This window comes from Coregonus clupeaformis, unplaced genomic scaffold, assembly GCF_020615455.1.
Source record: "Coregonus clupeaformis isolate EN_2021a unplaced genomic scaffold, ASM2061545v1 scaf0028, whole genome shotgun sequence".
In the NCBI taxonomy this organism is placed as follows: domain Eukaryota; kingdom Metazoa; phylum Chordata; class Actinopteri; order Salmoniformes; family Salmonidae; genus Coregonus; species Coregonus clupeaformis.
In genome coordinates this window covers 835,001-850,645 of record NW_025533483.1, presented here as the reverse complement: position 1 = coordinate 850,645, position 15,645 = coordinate 835,001, and the positions used below count along the sequence as shown (strand labels likewise).

The window sequence follows — 15,645 nt, the reverse complement described above, 5'->3', positions numbered from 1 at the left end:
GGAGGGATGAGATGAGGGTAGTACAGAAGGAGATTACAGGACTGATCAGGAGGGATGAGATGAGGGTAGTACAGAAGGAGATTACAGGACTGATCAGGAGGGATGAGGTGAGGGTAGTACAGTAGGAGATTACAGGACTGATCAGGAGGGATGAGGTGAGGGTAGTACAGTAGGAGATTACAGGACTGATCAGGAGGGATGAGGTGAGGGTAGTACAGTAGGAGATTACAGGACTGATCAGGAGGGATGAGGTGAGCGTAGTACAGAAGGAGATTACAGGACTGATCAGGAGGGATGAGATGAGGGTAGTACAGTAGGAGATTACAGGACTGATCAGGAGGGATGAGGTGAGAGTAGTACAGTAGGAGATTACAGGACTGATCAGGAGGGATGAGGTGAGGGTAGTACAGTAGGAGATTACAGGACTGATCAGGAGGGATGAGGTGAGGGTAGTACAGTAGGAGATTACAGGACTGATCAGGAGGGATGAGGTGAGAGTAGTACAGTAGGAGATTACAGGACTGATCAGGAGGGATGAGGTGAGGGTAGTACAGTAGGAGATTACAGGACTGATCAGGAGGGATGAGGTGAGGGTAGTACAGTAGGAGATTACAGGACTGATCAGGAGGGATGAGGTGAGGGTAGTACAGTAGGAGATTACAGGACTGATCAGGAGGGATGAGGTGAGGGTAGTACAGAAGGAGATTACAGGACTGATCAGGAGGGATGAGGTGAGGGTAGTACAGAAGGAGATTACAGGACTGATCAGGAGGGATGAGGTGAGGGTAGTACAGAAGGAGATTACAGGACTGATCAGGAGGGATGAGGTGAGGGTAGTACAGAAGGAGATTACAGGACTGATCAGGAGGGATGAGGTGAGGGTAGTACAGTAGGAGATTACAGGACTGATCAGGAGGGATGAGGTGAGGGTAGTACAGTAGGAGATTACAGGACTGATCAGGAGGGATGAGGTGAGGGTAGTACAGAAGGAGATTACAGGACTGATCAGGAGGGATGAGGTGAGGGTAGTACAGTAGGAGATTACAGGACTGATCAGGAGGGATGAGGTGAGGGTAGTACAGTAGGAGATTACAGGACTGATCAGGAGGGATGAGGTGAGGGTAGTACAGTAGGAGATTACAGGACTGATCAGGAGGGATGAGATGAGGGTAGTACAGTAGGAGAGTACAGGACTGATCAGGAGGGATGAGGTGGGTTGTACAGTAGGAGATTAAAGGACTGATCAGGAGGGATGAGGTGAGGGTAGTACAGTAGGAGATTAAAGGACTGATCAGGAGGGATGAGGTGAGGGTAGTACAGAAGGAGATTACAGGACTGATCAGGAGGGATGAGGTGAGGGTAGTACAGTAGGAGATTACAGGACTGATCAGGAGGGATGAGGTGAGAGTAGTACAGTAGGAGATTACAGGACTGATCAGGAGGGATGAGGTGAGGGTAGTACAGTAGGAGATTACAGGACTGATCAGGAGGGATGAGGTGAGGGTAGTACAGTAGGAGATTACAGGACTGATCAGGAGGGATGAGGTGAGAGTAGTACAGAAGGAGATTAAAGGACTGATCAGGAAATGCAAACATTAATACAAATGGAAGCTAGAACGCAAGCTGCAAGCAAATAACATGAAGGATGTCTGGATGGTATGAAGATGATAACAGGCTACAGCACCAGATGATATCAGGCTACAGCACCAGATGATATCAGGCTACAGCACCAGAAGATAACAGGCTACAGCACCAGAAGATAACAGGCTACAGCACCAGAAGATAACAGGCTACAGCACCAGAAGATAACAGGCTACAGCACCAGAAGATAACAGGCTACAGCACCAGAAGATAACAGGCTACAGCACCAGAAGATAACAGGCTACAGCACCAGAAGATAACAGGCTACAGCACCAGAAGATAACAGGCTACAGCACCAGAAGATAACAGGCTACAGCACCAGAAGATAACAGGCTACAGCACCAGAAGATAACAGGCTACAGCACCAGAAGATAACAGGCTACAGCACCAGAAGATAACAGGCTACAGCACCAGAAGATAACAGGCTACAGCACCAGAAGATAACAGGCTACAGCACCAGGGGACAGCTGCAGAGTGATGATGGAAGGGACAGAGCCACAGAGTTTAACCAGCGTTTTACCAGATTCGATAAGTACGATTTCTTAGCAGATGGGGGAGGTGCTGGACTCTGATCTGGGAAGCACTGAGCCCATGAGCACCTGACCAATAGACTGAACCAGGCTGTATCAGATCGGATATGTACAAACGCAGGGGGCCGGTCCTGTCACCTTTTCTGTTTACCCTTTACACACATGACTTCACACACAACAATACTTCGTATAGCAGTGTCGTAGCGAGTGTAGAGACATACAATGGGGAAAAAAAAGTATTTAGTCAGCCACCAATTGTGCAAGTTCTCCCACTTAAAAAGATGAGAGATGCCTGTAATTTTCATCATAGGTACACGTCAACTATGACAGACAAATTTAGATTTTTTTTTCCAGAAATTCACATTGTAGGATTTTTAATGAATTTATTTGCAAATGATGGTGGAAAATAAGTATTTGGTCACCTACAAACAAGCAAGATTTCTGGCTCTCACAGACCTGTAACTTCTTCTTTAAGAGGCTCCTCTGTCCTCCACTCGTTACCTGTATTAATGGCACCTGTTTGAACTTGTTATCAGTATAAAATACACCTGTCCACAACCTCAAACAGTCACACTCCAAACTCCACTATGGCCAAGACCAAAGAGCTGTCAAAGGACACCAGAAACAAAATTGTAGACCTGCACCAGGCTGGGAAGACTGCATCTGCAATAGGTAAGCAGCTTGGTTTGAAGAAATCAACTGTGGGAGCAATTATTAGGAAATGGAAGACATACAAGACCACTGATAATCTCCCTCGATCTGGGGCTCCACGCAAGATCTCACCCCGTGGGGTCAAAATGATCACAAGAACGGTGAGCAAAAATCCCAGAACCACACGGGGAGACCTAGTGAATGACCTGCAGAGAGCTGGGACCAAAGTAACAAAGCCTACCATCAGTAACACACTACGCCGCCAGGGACTCAAATCCTGCAGTGCGAGACGTGTCTCCCTGCTTAAGCCAGTACATGTCCAGGCCCGTCTGAAGTTTGCTAGAGTGCATTTGGATGATCCAGAAGAGGATTGGGAGAATGTCATATGGTCAGTTGAAAACTTTTTGGTAAAAACTAAACTCGTCGTGTTTGGAGGACAAAGAATGCCATACCTACTGTGAAGCATGGGGGTGGAAACATCATGCTTTGGGGCTGTTTTTCTGCAAAGGGACCAGGACGACTGATCCGTGTAAAGGAAAGAATGAATGGGGCCATGTATCATGAGATTTTGAGTGAAAACCTCCTTCCATCAGCAAGGGCATTGAATATGAAACGTGGCTGGGTCTTTCAGCATGACAATGATCCCAAACACACCGCCCGGGCAACGAAGGAGTGGCTTCGTAAGAAGCATTTCAAGGTCCTGGAGTGGCCCAGCCAGTCTCCAGATCTCAACCCCATAGAAAATCTTTGGAGGGAGTTGCCCAGCGACAGCCCCAAAACATCACTGCTCTAGAGGAGATCTGCATGGAGGAATGGGCCAAAATACCAGCAACAGTGTGTGAAAACCTTGTGAAGACTTACAGAAAACATTTGACCTGTGTCATTGCCAACAAAGGGTATATAACAAAGTATTGAGAAACTTTTGTTATTGACCAAATACTTCTTTTCCACCATAATTTGCAAATAAATTAATAAAAAATCCTACAATGTGATTTTCTGGAATTTTTTTCCTCATTTTGTCTGTCATAGTTGACGTGTACATATGATGAAAATTACAGGCCTCTCTCATCTTTTTAAGTGGGAGAACTTGCACAATTGGTGGCTGACTAAATACTTTTTTCCCCCACTGTATATGCCATTGTGTGCTGGAAAGAGAATTTAGCTTAAACAAGGTTGACAAAATCATTAAGAAATCCAGTGCTACTATTGGCTGCAGCCTGGAATCAATGCTGGACATGTTCATAAAGAGACTGCAAGTAAAAACACACATGATCATGGACAATGATACACCCCCAGTCCACAGGGCTCTGATACACCCCCACTCCACAGGGCTCTGATACACCCTGACTCCACAGGGCTCTGATACACCCCCACTCCACAGGGCTCTGATACACCCCCACTCCACAGGGCTCTGATACACCCCCCACTCCACAGGGCTCTGATACACCCCCACTCCACAGGGCTCTGATACACCCCCACTCCACAGGGCTCTGATACACCCCCACTCCACAGGGCTCTGATACACCCCCACTCCACAGGGCTCTGATACACCCCCACTCCACAGGGCTCTGATACACCCCCCACTCCACAGGGCTCTGATACACCCCCCACTCCACAGGGCTCTGATACACCCCCACTCCACAGGGCTCTGATACACCCCCCACTCCACAGGGCTCTGATACACCCCCCACTCCACAGGGCTCTGATACCCCCCCACTCCACAGGGCTCTGATACACCCCCACTCCACAGGGCTCTGATACACCCCCACTCCACAGGGCTCTGATACACCCCCCACTCCACAGGGCTCTGATACACCCCCACTCCACAGGGCTCTGATACACCCCCACTCCACAGGGCTCTGATACACCCCCCACTCCACAGGGCTCTGATACACCCCCACTCCACAGGGCTCTGATACACCCCCACTCCACAGCACTCTGACACCCCCACTCCACAGGGCTCTGATACACCCCCACTCCACAGGGCTCTGATACAGATGTTCCACAGAGAGGTTTAGGCTGTCAGTTTTACCCACAGCCATGAGACTTTTCAATGAGTGTAATTGATTAACTGTTCGAGGTCTTTCCATTGGAAAATGTTGTTGCCTGTTTTCCCCAGAGGATAGAAAACAGCATTGGAATCGGACGATTATTTTAGGGATACTATGGTTGGTGCCTGTGCCTTAATGTGTTTCTTTATTTTTTTTAAATCCCAAATTGGGATTAATAAAGTAATACTCTACTCGCTACTCATATTTAATTGATCAAACCTTTTTTTTGTGTAAAAAAAGTATGTAACAATATATCACATTACACATTTAGTAATGACAGAATGCATTTTAAACTTCATGCAATGTAACACTTTTGTATGACTTAATAACAACATATAGATAGGAGTGGGGAAAAGGGGCTAGTGCATTGATATGCACACCAAAGACGGAACTTCTAAAAGCCTATGTCACACCAAGCCTGCTGAATCTGCAAGAGTACTTTTATTTCATTTTGATTTCGGCACAAATGCTACTGACCATGGGTTGATGTTTCAGCATTTTCTCAATGAAGAGTTCGGCGTTCGACTAGCCATGTGCGACATGCATAGTTTACTGGCCTGCTAGAGTTTGGCGGCAGGTGGACAAACAATATCCAACATTGTATTATGGATGAAGCGTGACCTGGAATGTGAAGCTAACTGAAGCTGGCTAGCTTTATAAAACCCTGAGTAGATCTAGCTTGCTTCGTAGTATACCACTCTGGTTGTTGTCTTATCAAAGTGTATTTTGTATTGATATTGATTATGGTGCTCCTCATGGAATTGTCATTATGTGTGGGTTCTTCACTAGCTAGGTGGTTCTACTGTGGGTTCCTCTCCAGACGTCACTAGCTAGGTGGTTCTACTGTGGGTTCCTCTCCAGATGTCACTAGCTAGGTGGTTCTACTGTGGGTTCCTCTCCAGACGTCACTAGCTAGGTGGTTCTACTGTGGGTTCCTCTCCAGACGTCACTAGCTAGGAGGTTCTACTGTGGGTTCCTCTCCAGATGTCACTAGCTAGGTGGTTCTACTGTGGGTTCCTCTCCAGACGTCACTAGCTAGGTGGTTCTACTGTGGGTTCCTCTCCAGACGTCACTAGCTAGGTGGTTTTCCTCTGGTTCCTCTCCAGACGTCACTAGCTAGGTGGTTTTCCTGTGGGTTCCTCTCCAGACGTCACTAGCTAGGTGGTTTTCCTGTGGGTTCCTCTCCAGACGTCACTAGCTAGGTGGTTTTCCTGTGGGTTCCTCTCCAGACGTCACTAGCTAGGTGGTTCTACTGTGGGTTCCTCTCCAGACGTCACTAGCTAGGTGGTTTTCCTCTGGTTCCTCTCCAGACGTCACTAGCTAGGTGGTTGTCCTGTGGGTTCCTCTCCAGACGTCACTAGCTAGGTGGTTTTCCTCTGGTTCCTCTCCAGACGTCACTAGCTAGGTGGTTGTCCTGTGGGTTCCTCTCCAGATGTCACTAGCTAGGTGGTTTTCCTCTGGTTCCTCTCCAGACGTCACTAGCTAGGTGGTTTTCCTGTGGGTTCCTCTCCAGATGTCACTAGCTAGGTGGTTCTACTGTGGGTTCCTCTCCAGACGTCACTAGCTAGGTGGTTTTACTGTGGGTTCCTCTCCAGACGTCACTAGCTAGGTGGTTTTCCTGTGGGTTCCTCTCCAGACGTCACTAGCTAGGTGGTTTTCCTGTGGGTTCCTCTCCAGATGTCACTAGCTAGGTGGTTTTCCTGTGGGTTCCTCTCCAGACGTCACTAGCTAGGTGGTTTTCCTGTGGGTTCCTCTCCAGACGTCACTAGCTAGGTGGTTTTCCTGTGGGTTCCTCTCCAGACGTCACTAGCTAGGTGGTTCTACTGTGGGTTCCTCTCCAGACGTCACTAGCTAGGTGGTTCTACTGTGGGTTCCTCTCCAGACGTCACTAGCTAGGTGGTTTTCCTGTGGGTTCCTCTCCAGATGTCACTAGCTAGGTGGTTTTCCTGTAAAGCACTTTGTGAAAACTGCTGACGTATAAAGGGGCTTTGATTGAGTGATTTGCCTGTGTGTTCCCCTCCAGGCCTGCGGGGGGCGATGGCGTTTGCCCTGGCGATCCGGGACACAGCTACCTACGCCCGTCAGATGATGTTCACCACCACCCTCCTCATCGTCTTCTTCACCGTCTGGGTGTTTGGAGGAGGGACCACCCCCATGTTGTCATGGCTACACATCAGGTTAGATGTCTGGGTGTTTGGAGGAGGGACCACCCCCATGTTGTCATGGCTACACATCAGGTTAGATGTCTGGGTGTTTGGAGGAGGGACCACCCACATGTTGTCATGGCTACACATCAGGTTAGAGAGAGAGAACAACTGCTATCTCGTTCACTTCTCTTCCTGTCTTTGTCTGCGTCCCAAATGGCACCCAATCCCCTATGTTGGGCACAAATGTTGGTGAAAAGTAGTGCACTACTTTCTCTCTGTATCACTCTGTTCATCTGTCCAGCCCTTTTTGAACATGATTACAATGATTAGTTTGTTGCTTAATTCCTGTTGTCTCATTGCGGTTTGGTGAGGATGAGAACATCAGTGTGTGGTGTTGTGGAGAGCCCTTTACCCCTTGGCCCAAATCTTTACACCTCTATCCATCCGCCACTATAGCTCCCCCTGTCTGTCACCATGGGATATGCTGGGAGAGTGGAAAGGTGCTCATCTGCAGTACAGTGTTCAGCCAGAAGACTGAAGTACCACCTAGAGGACTGTAGTACCGCCTAGAGGACTGTAGTAGCTGACTGTAGTACCACCTAGAGGGCTGTAGTACCGCCTAGAGGACTGTAGTACCGCCTAGAGGACTGTAGTACCACCTAGAGGACTGTAGTACCGCCTAGAGGACTGTAGTACCACCTAGAGGACTGTAGTACCGCCTAGAGGACTGTAGTACCGCCTAGAGGACTGTAGTACCGCCTAGAGGACTGTAGTACCGCCTAGAGGACTGTAGTACCACCTAGAGGACTGTAGTACCGCCTAGAGGACTGTAGTACCGCCTAGAGGACTGTAGTACCGCCTAGAGGACTGTAGTACCGCCTAGAGGACTGTAGTACCGCCTAGAGGACTGTAGTACCGCCTAGAGGACTGTAGTACCGCCTAGAGGACTGTAGTACCGCCTAGAGGACTGTAGTACCGCCTAGAGGACTGTAGTACCGCCTAGAGGACTGTAGTACCGCCTAGAGGACTGTAGTACCCACCTAGAGGACTGTAGTACCGCCTAGAGGACTGTAGTACCGCCTAGAGGACTGTAGTACCGCCTAGAGGACTGTAGTACCGCCTAGAGGACTGTAGTACCGCCTAGAGGACTGTAGTACCGCCTAGAGGACTGTAGTACCGCCTAGAGGACTGTAGTACCACCTAGAGGACTGTAGTACCGCCTAGAGGAGTGTAGTACCGCCTAGAGGACTGTAGTACCGCCTAGAGGACTGTAGTACCGCCTAGAGGACTGTAGCCTAGAGGACTGTAGTACCCCCTAGAGGACTGTAGTACCGCCTGAGGACTGTAGTACGACCTAGAGGACTGTAGTACCACCTAGAGGACTGTAGTACCGCCTAGAGGACTGTAGTACCACCTAGAGGACTGTAGTACCGCCTAGAGGACTGTAGTACCGCCTAGAGGACTGTAGTACCGCCTAGAGGACTGTAGTACCGCCTAGAGGACTGTAGTACCGCCTAGAGGACTGTAGTACCGCCTAGAGGACTGTAGTACCGCCTAGAGGACTTTAGTACCGCCTAGAGGACTGTAGTACCGCCTAGAGGACTGTAGTACCGCCTAGAGGACTGTAGTACCGCCTAGAGGACTGTAGTACCGCCTAGAGGACTGTAGTACCGCCTAGAGGACTGTAGTACCGCCTAGAGGACTGTAGTACCGCCTAGAGGACTGTAGTACCGCCTAGAGGACTGTAGTACCGCCTAGAGGACTGTAGTACCGCCTAGAGGACTGTAGTACCACCTAGAAGACTGTAGTAGCTGACGGTAGTACCACCTAGAGGACTGTAGTACCGCCTAGAGGACTGTAGTACCGCCTAGAGGACTGTAGTACCACCTAGAGGACTGTAGTACCGCCTAGAGGACTGTAGTACCGCCTAGAGGACTGTAGTACCACCTAGAGGACTGTAGTACCGCCTAGAGGACTGTAGTACCGCCTAGAGGACTGTAGTACCACCTAGAGGACTGTAGTACCACCTTGAGGACTGTAGTACCGCCTAGAGGACTGTAGTAGCTGACGGTAGTACCGCCTAGAGGACTGTAGTACCACCTAGAGGACTGTAGTACCACCTAGAGGACTGTAGTAGCTGACTGTAGTACCGCCTAGAGGACTGTAGTACCACCTAGAGGACTATAGTAGCTGACTGTAGTACCACCTAGAGGACTGTAGTACCGCCTAGAGGACTGTAGTAGCTGACTGTAGTACCGCCTAGAGGACTGTAGTACCACCTAGAGGACTGTAGTACCACCTAGAGGGCTGTAGTACCACCTAGAGGACTGTAGTACCACCTAGAGGACTGTAGTACCGCCTAGAGGATTGTAGTACCACCTAGAGGGCTGTAGTACCACCTAGAGGACTGTAGTACCACCTAGAGGTCTGTAGTACCATCTAGAGGACTGTAGTAGCTGACTGTAGTACCACCTAGAGGACTGTAGTACCACCTAGAGGACTGTAGTACCACCTAGAGGTCTGTAGTACCACCTAGAGGACTGTAGTAGCTGACTGTAGTACCACCTAGAGGACTGTAGTACCACCTAGAGGACTGTAGTACCACCTAGAGGACTGTAGTACTACCTAGAGGACTGTAGTAGCTGACTGTAGTACCGCCTAGAGGACTGTAGTAGCTGACTGTAGTACCACCTAGAGGACTGTAGTACCACCTAGAGGACTGTAGTACCACCTAGAGGACTGTAGTACCACCTAGAGGACTGTAGTACCACCTAGAAGACTGTAGTAGCTGACGGTAGTACCACCTAGAAGACTGTAGTACCACCTAAAGGACTGTAGTACCACCTAGAGGACTGTAGTACCACCTAGAGGACTGTAGTACCACCTAGAAGACTGTAGTAGCTGACTGTAGTACCACCTAGAAGACTGTAGTTCCACCTAGAAGACTGTAGTAGCTGACTGTAGTACCACCTAGAGGACTGTAGTACCACCTAGAGGACTGTAGTACCACCTAGAGGGCTGTAGTACCACCTAGAGGGCTGTAGTACCACCTAGAGGAGTGTAGTACCACCTAGAGGACTGTAGTACTACCTAGAGGACTGTAGTAGCTGACTGTAGTACCGCCTAGAGGACTGTAGTAGCTGACTGTAGTACCACCTAGAGGACTGTAGTACCACCTAGAGGACTGTAGTACCACCTAGAAGACTGTAGTAGCTGACGGTAGTACCACCTAGAGGACTGTAGTACCACCTAGAGGACTGTAGTACCACCTAGAAGACTGTAGTAGCTGACTGTAGTACCACCTAGAAGACTGTAGTACCACCTAGAAGACTGTAGTAGCTGACTCTAGTACCACCTAGAAGACTGTAGTACCACCTAGAGGACTGTAGTACCACCTAGAGGACTGTAGTACCACCTAGAAGACTGTAGTAGCTGACTGTAGTACCACCTAGAGGACTGTAGTACCACCTAGAAGACTGTAGTACCACCTAGAAGACTGTAGTAGCTGACTGTAGTACCGCCTAGAGGACTGTAGTACCACCTAGAGGACTGTAGTACCACCTAGAGGACTGTAGTACCGCCTAGAGGACTGTAGTACCACCTAGAGGACTGTAGAACCGCCTAGAGGACTGTAGTACCACCTAGAGGACTGTAGTAGCTGACTGTAGTACCACCTAGAGGACTGTAGGACCACCTAGAAGACTGTAGTAGCTGACTGTAGTACCACCTAGAGGACTGTAGTACCGCCTAGAGGACTGTAGTACCACCTAGAGGACTGTAGTACCACCTAGAGGACTGTAGTACCACCTAGAAGACTGTAGTAGCTGACTGTAGTACCGCCTAGAGGACTGTAGTACCGCCTAGAGGACTGTAGTACCACCTAGAGGACTGTAGTACCACCTAGAAGACTGTAGTAGCTGACTGTAGTACCACCTAGAAGACTGTAGTACCACCTAGAGGACTGTAGTACCACCTAGAGGCCTGTAGTACCACCTAGAGGACTGTAGTACCACCTAGAGGACTGTAGTAGCTGACTGTAGTACCACCTAGAGGACTGTAGGACCACCTAGAAGACTGTAGTAGCTGACTGTAGTACCACCTAGAGGACTGTAGTACCGCCTAGAGGACTGTAGTACCGCCTAGAGGACTGTAGTACCACCTAGAGGACTGTAGTACCACCTAGAGGACTGTAGTACCACCTAGAAGACTGTAGTAGCTGACTGTAGTACCGCCTAGAGGACTGTAGTACCGCCTAGAGGACTGTAGTACCACCTAGAGGACTGTAGTACCACCTAGAAGACTGTAGTAGCTGACTGTAGTACCACCTAGAGGACTGTAGTACCACCTAGAGGACTGTAGTACCACCTAGAGGCCTGTAGTACCACCTAGAGGACTGTAGTACCGCCTAGAGGACTGTAGTACCGCCTAGAGGACTGTAGTACCGCCTAGAGGGCTGTAGTACCACCTAGAGGACTCTAGTACCACCTAGAAGACTGTAGTACCACCTAGAGGACTGTAGTACCGCCTAGAGGACTGTAGTACCGCCTAGAGGACTGTAGTACCGCCTAGAGGACTGTAGTACCGCCTAGAGGACTGTAGTACCACCTAGAGGCCTGTAGTACCACCTAGAGGCCTGTAGTACCTCCTAGAGGACTGTAGTACCGCCTAGAGGACTGTAGTACCGCCTAGAAGACTGTAGTACCGCCTAGAGGACTGTAGTACCACCTAGAGGAGTGTAGTACCACCTAGAGGAGTGTAGTACCACCTAGAGGACTGTAGTACCGCCTAGAGGACTATAGTACCGCCTAGAGGACTGTAGTACCACCTAGAGGACTGTAGTACCACCTAGAGGAGTGTAGTACCGCCTAGAGGACTGTAGTACCGCCTAGAGGACTGTAGTACCGCCTAGAGGACTGTAGTACCGCCTAGAGGACTGTAGTACCGCCTAGAGGACTGTAGTACCACCTAGAGGCCTGTAGTACCACCTAGAGGACTGTAGTACCACCTAGAAGACTGTAGTACCGCCTAGAGGACTGTAGTATCACCTAGAGGACTGTAGTACCACCTAGAGGAGTGTAGTACCACCTAGAGGAGTGTAGGACCACCTAGAGGACTGTAGTACCGCCTAGAGGACTGTAGTACCACTTAGAGGACTGTAGTACCACCTAGAGGAGTGTAGTACCGCCTAGAGGACTGTAGTACCACCTAGAGGACTGTAGTACCACCTAGAGGACTGTAGTACCACCTAGAGGACTGTAGTACCACCTAGAGGACTGTAGTACCACCTAGAAGACTGTAGTAGCTGACTGTAGTACCGCCTAGAGGACTGTAGTACCGCCTAGAGGACTGTAGTACCACCTAGAGGACTGTAGTACCACCTAGAAGACAGTAGTAGCTGACTGTAGTACCACCTAGAGGACTGTAGTACCACCTAGAGGACTGTAGTACCACCTAGAGGCCTGTAGTACCACCTAGAGGACTGTAGTACCGCCTAGAGGACTGTAGTACCGCCTAGAGGACTGTAGTACCGCCTAGAGGACTGTAGTACCGCCTAGAGGACTGTAGTACCGCCTAGAGGACTGTAGTACTGCCTAGAGGACTGTAGTACCGCCTAGAGGACTGTAGTACCGCCTAGAGGACTATAATACCGCCTAGAGGACTGTAGTACCACCTAGAGGACTGTAGTACCGCCTAGAGGACTATAATACCGCCTAGAGGACTGTAGTACCACCTAGAGGACTGTAGTACCACCTAGAGGAGTATAGTACCACCTAGAGGACTGTAGTACCACCTAGAGGACTGTAGTACCGCCTAGAGGAATGTAGTACCGCCTAGAGGACTGTAGTACCGCCTAGAGGAGTGTAGTACCGCCTAGAAGACTGTAGTACCGCCTAGAGGACTGTAGTACAGCCTAGAGGACTGTAGTACCACCTAGAGGACTGTAGTACCGCCTAGAGGACTGTAGTACCGCCTAGAGGACTGTAGTACCGCCTAGAGGACTGTAGTACCGCCTAGAGGACTGTAGTACCGCCTAGAGGACTGTAGTACCGCCTAGAGGACTGTAGTACCACCTAGAGGACTGTAGTACCACCTAGAGGACTGTAGTACCACCTAGAGGACTGTAGTACCACCTAGAGGCCTGTAGTACCGCCTAGAGGCCTGTAGTACCGCCTAGAGGACTGTAGTACCGCCTAGAGGACTGTAGTACCGCCTAGAAGACTGTAGTACCGCCTAGAGGACTGTAGTACCACCTAGAGGAGTGTAGTACCACCTAGAGGAGTGTAGGACCACCTAGAGGACTGTAGTACCGCCTAGAGGACTGTAGTACCACCTAGAGGACTGTAGTACCACCTAGAGGAGTGTAGTACCGCCTAGAGGACTGTAGTACCACCTAGAGGACTGTAGTACCACCTAGAGGACTGTAGTACCGCCTAGAGGACTGTAGTACCACCTAGAGGACTGTAGTACCACCTAGAGGACTGTAGTACCACCTAGAGGACTGTAGTAACACCACTTTACATTGTGATCATTCCTGAATTAGAAGTTGCTCTAACATGTAACTGTGAGTCAATGCTAATAGTAGAGATGTCAGGCCAGGTAACTCTACCTGCTGCTAATATTAGAGATGTCAGGCCAGGTAACTCTACCTGCTGCTAACAGTAGAGATGTCAGGCCAGGTAACTCTACCTGCTGCTAATAGTAGAGATGTCAGGCCAGGTAACTCTACCTGCTGCTAATATTAGAGATGTCAGGCCAGGTAACTCTACCTGCTGCTAATAGTAGAGATGTCAGGCCAGGTAACTCTACCTGCTGCTAATAGTAGAGATGTCAGGCCAGGTAACTCTACCTGCTGCTAACAGTAGAGATGTCAGGCCAGGTAACTCTACCTGCTGCTAATAGTAGAGATGTCAGGCCAGGTAACTCTACCTGCTGCTAATAGTAGAGATGTCAGGCCAGGTAACTCTACCTGCTGCTAACAGTAGAGATGTCAGGCCAGGTAACTCTACCTGCTGCTAACAGTAGAGATGTCAGGCCAGGTAACTCTACCTGCTGCTAATAGTAGAGATGTCAGGCCAGGTAACTCTACCTGCTGCTAATAGTAGAGATGTCAGGCCAGGTAACTCTACCTGCTGCTAATAGTAGAGATGTCAGGCCAGGTAACTCTACCTGCTGCTAATATTAGAGATGTCAGGCCAGGTAACTCTACCTGCTGCTAATAGTAGAGATGTCAGGCCAGGTAACTCTACCTGCTGCTAACAGTAGAGATGTCAGGCCAGGTAACTCTACCTGCTGCTAATAGTAGAGATGTCAGGCCAGGTAACTCTACCTGCTGCTAATATTAGAGATGTCAGGCCAGGTAACTCTACCTGCTGCTAATAGTAGAGATGTCAGGCCAGGTAACTCTACCTGCTGCTAATAGTAGAGATGTCAGGCCAGGTAACTCTACCTGCTGCTAACAGTAGAGATGTCAGGCCAGGTAACTCTACCTGCTGCTAATAGTAGAGATGTCAGGCCAGGTAACTCTACCTGCTGCTAATAGTAGAGATGTCAGGCCAGGTAACTCTACCTGCTGCTAATAGTAGAGATGTCAGGCCAGGTAACTCTACCTGCTGCTAATAGTAGAGATGTCAGGCCAGGTAACTCTACCTGCTGCTAACAGTAGAGATGTCAGGCCAGGTAACTCTACCTGCTGCTAATAGTAGAGATGTCAGGCCAGGTAACTCTACCTGCTGCTAATAGTAGAGATGTCAGGCCAGGTAACTCTACCTGCTGCTAACAGTAGAGATGTCAGGCCAGGTAACTCTACCTGCTGCTAATAGTAGAGATGTCAGGCCAGGTAACTCTACCTGCTGCTAATAGTAGAGATGTCAGGCCAGGTAACTCTACCTGCTGCTAACAGTAGAGATGTCAGGCCAGGTAACTCTACCTGCTGCTAATAGTAGAGATGTCAGGCCAGGTAACTCTACCTGCTGCTAATAGTAGAGATGTCAGGCCAGGTAACTCTACCTGCTGCTAATAGTAGAGATGTCAGGCCAGGTAACTCTACCTGCTGCTAATAGTAGAGATGTCAGGCCAGGTAACTCTACCTGCTGCTAATAGTAGAGATGTCAGGCCAGGTAACTCTACCTGCTGCTAATAGTAGAGATGTCAGGCCAGGTAACTCTACCTGCTGCTAACAGTAGAGATGTCAGGCCAGGTAACTCTACCTGCTGCTAATAGTAGAGATGTCAGGCCAGGTAACTCTACCTGCTGCTAATAGTAGAGATGTCAGGCCAGGTAACTCTACCTGCTGCTAATAGTAGAGATGTCAGGCCAGGTAACTCTACCTGCTGCTAATAGTAGAGATGTCAGGCCAGGTAACTCTACCTGCTGCTAATAGTAGAGATGTCAGGCCAGGTAACTCTACCTGCTGCTAACAGTAGAGATGTCAGGCCAGGTAACTCTACCTGCTGCTAACAGTAGAGATGTCAGGCCAGGTAACTCTACCTGCTGCTAACAGTAGAGATGTCAGGCCAGGTAACTCTACCTGCTGCTAATAGTAGAGATGTCAGGCCAGGTAACTCTACCTGCTGCTAATAGTAGAGATGTCAGGCCAGGTAACTCTACCTGCTGCTAATAGTAGAG

General features: G+C 49.3%; 1 protein-coding gene across 2 annotated transcripts in view; it reads left to right on the top strand.

Moving 5' to 3' along the window:
• slc9a7 (solute carrier family 9 member 7) overlaps positions 1-15,645 on the top strand; it is a 180,493-nt gene that overhangs the window by 86,631 nt on the left and 78,217 nt on the right. The window contains exon 12 of one of the 2 annotated variants that reach the window (XM_041889517.1): positions 6,897-7,050. In XM_041889517.1, coding sequence (XP_041745451.1) covers positions 6,897-7,050 — 154 coding nt within the window. Of the gene's footprint in view, positions 1-6,896; positions 7,111-15,645 lie in introns of both variants that reach the window. The other variant, XM_041889516.1, reaches the window with a different exon arrangement.